Source organism: Etheostoma spectabile, chromosome 7 (assembly GCF_008692095.1).
Source record: "Etheostoma spectabile isolate EspeVRDwgs_2016 chromosome 7, UIUC_Espe_1.0, whole genome shotgun sequence".
In the NCBI taxonomy this organism is placed as follows: Eukaryota; Metazoa; Chordata; class Actinopteri; order Perciformes; family Percidae; genus Etheostoma; species Etheostoma spectabile.
In genome coordinates this window covers 25355100-25360245 of record NC_045739.1, presented here as the reverse complement: position 1 = coordinate 25360245, position 5146 = coordinate 25355100, and the positions used below count along the sequence as shown (strand labels likewise).

The 5146-nt window shown below is 41.7% G+C and overlaps 1 protein-coding gene across 1 annotated transcript in view; it reads right to left on the bottom strand.

Moving 5' to 3' along the window:
* Positions 1–5146, bottom strand: part of LOC116691915 (venom phosphodiesterase 1) — a 67672-nt gene that overhangs the window by 58461 nt on the left and 4065 nt on the right. Inside the window, exon 2 of the mRNA XM_032519829.1 lies at positions 4394–4481. Within this exon, the coding sequence (XP_032375720.1) occupies positions 4394–4481 (88 nt within the window). The remainder of the gene's footprint in view (positions 1–4393; positions 4482–5146) is intronic.

The following is a 5146-nucleotide window of genomic DNA, read 5'->3' as shown; positions in this document are numbered from 1 at the left end:
CACACACACACACACACACACACACACAATAAAAGTGTGTAGGCTGAAGCCTGAGCTTATTATACCAACCTTAACCTATAATGTGACTCTTTAAAAGGAAATAAAACTGGAATCTTATGATTTTATGACTCAACATAACGTGTTCAGATATGGACACGCACATGGTCCTGGTTTTAATCTCACTCAATCTTTTGTGTGTAGTCATCATTTCCTCCTTTCTGCCTCGTCACAAGGGACACGCGTTGTCATTCAAAGTGTGATACATGAGGTATCACATCTGGAATGACAACACGTGTGATATGATATTGTCATCAAGGTGTGACTCCTCCGCTGATTCTGGTCAGCTGCCAACACTGAAAAAGGGAATGTGGACGTTTGCACCAGGACTGTAGTCAAGACCACCTTTGTCGAGACCAAGACCAAGACTAGATGAGTCCAAGACAAGACCGAGTCCAAAATGGTTCGAGACTGAGTCCAGGACAGGAAAAAAAGGTCTTATGCATGACAGCATCAAGACAATCATTTTGGGGTTTTCACTTTCCCTCCAATATTATTATCAACATAATAAAGACACCTGGACTCAGTCCAGACCAAAAGCCCAGAAGCCATATTTGGCAAGACCAGTGGTCGAGACCGAGACAAGTCCGAGTCCAAATACTAGCGAGTCCGAGACAAGTCCGAGACCATAGAAAAACGGTCTTGAATCCGGACTTGAGACCAAGAGCAGACTCGAGTACCTATGCCCTGGTTTGCGCACCAACGTTCCTAACCCTTGACTTACTACCACAAGAGAATACGTGTTCTACAAGTCTCACATTCAGGTTTAACAACATCTGAAGAACAACTGAGATGAAACGGGTGTGGAATAAAAACAATAAAACAAAAACAGACCTGGAGCCATCTTGCATGTATCAACTGGTTTGAGACTGAACCGGCAAAAACAAGTAGGTCAAAATGTCTTCTTACTACAGAATCAACTGTACCTGTCTAACACCTCTCCAGCAACTTAACTACCACTGAATATAACTTATATTATTGTTACCCACTTTTGCTTTATTACTTTAATTACATATTCAATTTAATCTTAAAGTCACTTACTTTCATTGCAATATTGTTTTTTTTGTACTATGGCAACCGCACTTTACTTTACAAAACCTTTATTTGACGCCACTTTACTTCAGTCTACCCTCTGCTCATTGTCTGTTGTTTGCCTGTTTTTCTTGTGTGTTTACTTGTTTGTTTTTTGCTTTCAATGTAGAAAATGCTGCTGCTGTAACAAGGGAATTTCCCCGCTGTGGGATGAATAAAGTATTATCTAATCTAACCTAATCTAATCTAATCTAATCTAATCTAATCTAAATCCTTCAACTGAACTTCTGGTCTGGATTGAACTGCATCGACTCCTTTGTGAGACACCCATTTTATACAGTGCCTTGCCAAAGTATTTGGCCCCCTTGAACTTTTCGACCAACTCATTTCGACATTTCAGGCTTCAAACACAAAGATATAAAACTGTAATTTTTTGTGAAGGATCAACAACAAGTGGGACACAATCATGAAGTGGAATGAAATTTATTGGATATTTCAAACTTTTTTAACAAATAAAAAAAAAACTGAAACATTTCGTCCCACTTGTTGTTGATTCTTCACAAAAAATTACAGTTTTGTATCTTTATGTCTGAAGCCTGAAATGTGGCAAAAAGTCAACAAGTTCAAGGGGGGCGAATACTCTCGCAAGGCACCATATATTCATCTTTCCTAATCCAGTCCTGCTATATTATCAACCCATCCCCTATTTAATAGTAATCATATTCGGCTGCATAGCCTCTGGGATCTTCTTATACTTATAATGGGCAAACCACATGAAAACGGTCCTACTTTCCCAGTGGAAAGCCTCACTCAGCTTTGACTCAGCACACTGGTATGATTATTGAAAGCAGAAAAAAGAAAGACCTCTTAATAACAAAATGTGAAATCCACAAAACAACCTTCATTTGGGAAACGTGTGCAGAGCCAAAACCTCGGGGGCCTTTGGTCAAATGACTGGTCCTCGTGAGTCAGCACTGCCTGGACTCAAGCAGGACCCACGGTGGGTTAACCCCACACGAGTGAGCGAACCGCCGATTACAAATGGTCGACTGAGCTTTGAGGCGATTGTCTTTAATTGTCTGCTTTTTGTCCAATACCGTGCTGACTAACCAGCTGGCCAACCACCTGCATGGCTGATGATGCACGATGAGAAAACAGGAGGCGGGTCTGGAGTAGGTCTGCACGATAGGAGGAAATGATCTAATTGCGACTATTTTTGACTGATGTTGTTATCGCGACTGGGAATGACCATTTTTGTATCACCCATTTTCATTGAAAAATATTCAGATCTAAAAAATGCAAATGATTTACAGTGGGATTTTTGCGATGATCTGTACAAAACGGAGACTTTTTCTTTCGTTTGTAAGATACAGTTTGTAGCCTGGGACGTCTCTGGACTTCATTCAGAATAGTTCAACACATATTTTGCAAAAATGGGGCACCACTTGCGATATTACCCCCCTCCCCTCCCCATGATTTGGATATTGCAGTACTCCACATTACAATTTCAATAAAATTGCAATTAATTGTGCAGCCCTGGTCTTGAATTGAAACAAAGGGAAGAAAAAAACGACCCAATGGAAGAGAGTTTGTGGGGATTTCCTCGCTGCCCATTTTATATGTGACGACATCTCTGGGGAATGTTGTTCTTCAAGAAGTTTAAAAATAGCTCCTCGCAGCTCATAACAAATTAATGTAGGCTCTTCATGACGAAGTTACTGGTGTTTTCCACGTGTAAATCTGTCACGTTTGTAATGATCAATAGAAGTAAAATATGGTTTCACTGTGCAATCTCTACCTTGATATTCTTTAATTGTTTCTTTTGTATTAGCTTGACTAAGGCGGCATGTTTACAGTTCTGTTTGTTGGTCTGTCCTTCAGCAGGAGTACAGATGAACTACTCACCCAATTTAGGTGAAACTTACTGCAAGGGTGCAGCAGGGGCCACGGAAGGAGGCATTCAATTCAATTTTGAAGTGGGGCAGATACTAAATATATATCTAACTTTTTAAAGCAAAGCAAGATATGGCATTTGGCTTTGGCGATAGTCTACGCCCTCTGAGTGCCCTGAACATTTTTAGTTTTTTTCTATTCTAAGTACTCTATTTTTACTAGTTATGCCTTAATTACACACCAGATTCTGTGAGCCGGCAGCACCACAGTGGTTGGCACAGTCGTCTCACAGCAAGAAGGGTCTGCGTTCAGACCTGCCGGCCCCTCTGTGTGGAGTTTGCATATTCTCCCTGTGTCGGCGTGGGTGCTCTGACTTTCTTACACTTCTTCATCCTAAATTGCCCCATAAGTGGGAATGGGTCTTTTTCCCTTGACTGGCAATCTGTCCAGTGTGTCTGTCCACTACCCCCTGAGGATAAGTTAAATGGATGGATGGATTCTGTGTCCCTCCACCTTCTGAATTTACCTCGCCCCGGGCCTCATAGCAAGAGGGTTACGCTTTTGAATCCTGCCGGCCCCTTTGTGTGGAGTTAGCATATTCTCCCAGTGTCGGCATGGGTGCTCTGACTTTCTTACTCTTTTTTCCCTTGACTGGCAATCTGTCCAGTGTGTACTACCCCCCTAAGGATAAGTTAAATGGATGGATGGATTCTGTGTCCCTCCACCTTCGAAATATACCTCGCCCCGGGCCTCATAGCAAGAGGGTTACGCGTTTGAATCCTGCCGGCCCCTCTGTGTGGAGTTTGCATGTTGTCCCAGTGTCGGCATGGATGCGGCTGCTTCGTCAATATGTCCAGTGTTCACCCTATGACGGTGAGTTATAGATGGATGGAGGGATGGAGGGATTCTGTGCCCCTCCACCTTTCAAATTGACCTCCCCTTGGTCTTTTGAGACGAGTGGAATTTTCCCCAGAAACCACAGAGAAATCTCTCTAGTCTGAGGTGAAAGCAGGCAACTGGCTTCAATCAGCAACTCTTACCCACAGCTATGCGGTCATTTTATGTTTTTTTATAGCTCGTGAAATGTGACTGAAGCGTTTAGCATACCGTTTCACAAGATTCCGCAAGTTTAAGAGGTGAATTTGAAACAGAAAGACGTGGCATAAAAACAGTAAAGTCAACGTGAAAGGGCAGAGCAGAGGGGAGCTACATGGTTGCCCAATGCTGTGCTGAAGATAAACAACAATTTCTGTGGAATATGAGATTGAGCAAGGAGGACTCACTTCAGTGAAAATGCTTTTGGGAGTGCAGAAAAATGTATGCATGTGTGTGTGTGTGTGTGTGTGTGTGTGTGTGTGTGTGTGTGTGTGTGTGTGTGTGTGTGAGTGTGAGTGTGTGCGTGTCTGAACACCTTTGTTTCGACATTTTTGCAAGTCCAATCCGAGACCGAGTCCAAGACCGAGGATCAGGGTCACGATCGATACAGCCAAGGCTCCTACCTGTGGCACACAAACAGATCCTCACCTTACAAGACCAGACATGTTTAATAACCCTAACAACGATTCTTCTTGTTGCACAACCAATTTGTTTCTACAACCAAAACTAAAAAGATCAATCCGTGTGTTTTTAGAAATAGTTGGCAGTGACTGGCAGAGAAAACAAAAGCAAAGATGATGATGATACGTTACATAACACACAGATGTATGAACTTGCTGTACAAACCTGTGGCATACCCTTCACATTCCTGTGCTATTAGAGCATGTTCCCACTGCTGCAGTTTACAGTTTCTGTGTTGCTCTTATACCCCTCATGTTGTCCTCGGGTCAAATTGACCCGTTGTCCTATATCAATGTTCTTTTTAATTCCCCAAAATAACATGATAGATTCCAGCCAACGCTCTTTGCCAAGTACAAATCTCTACTTTCATTAATTTTGGGGCGTCTTGTTCAATTTTATAGCATTTGAAAACAAATTGAAGTGTTTTTGAAATAGTATTGAGTAAAAATTGACATATTCCAGTCTGTGATTATCCATCAACATCCATTCCTTTAATTTTAGTCTCAATAATTCATAATTTCTGCTTTTCTAACTCAAAAATTAGGTACAATTTCCTATAAATGGGGTTTATTGACCATAAATTCCAAAAATAACTGTAAAACTAAAG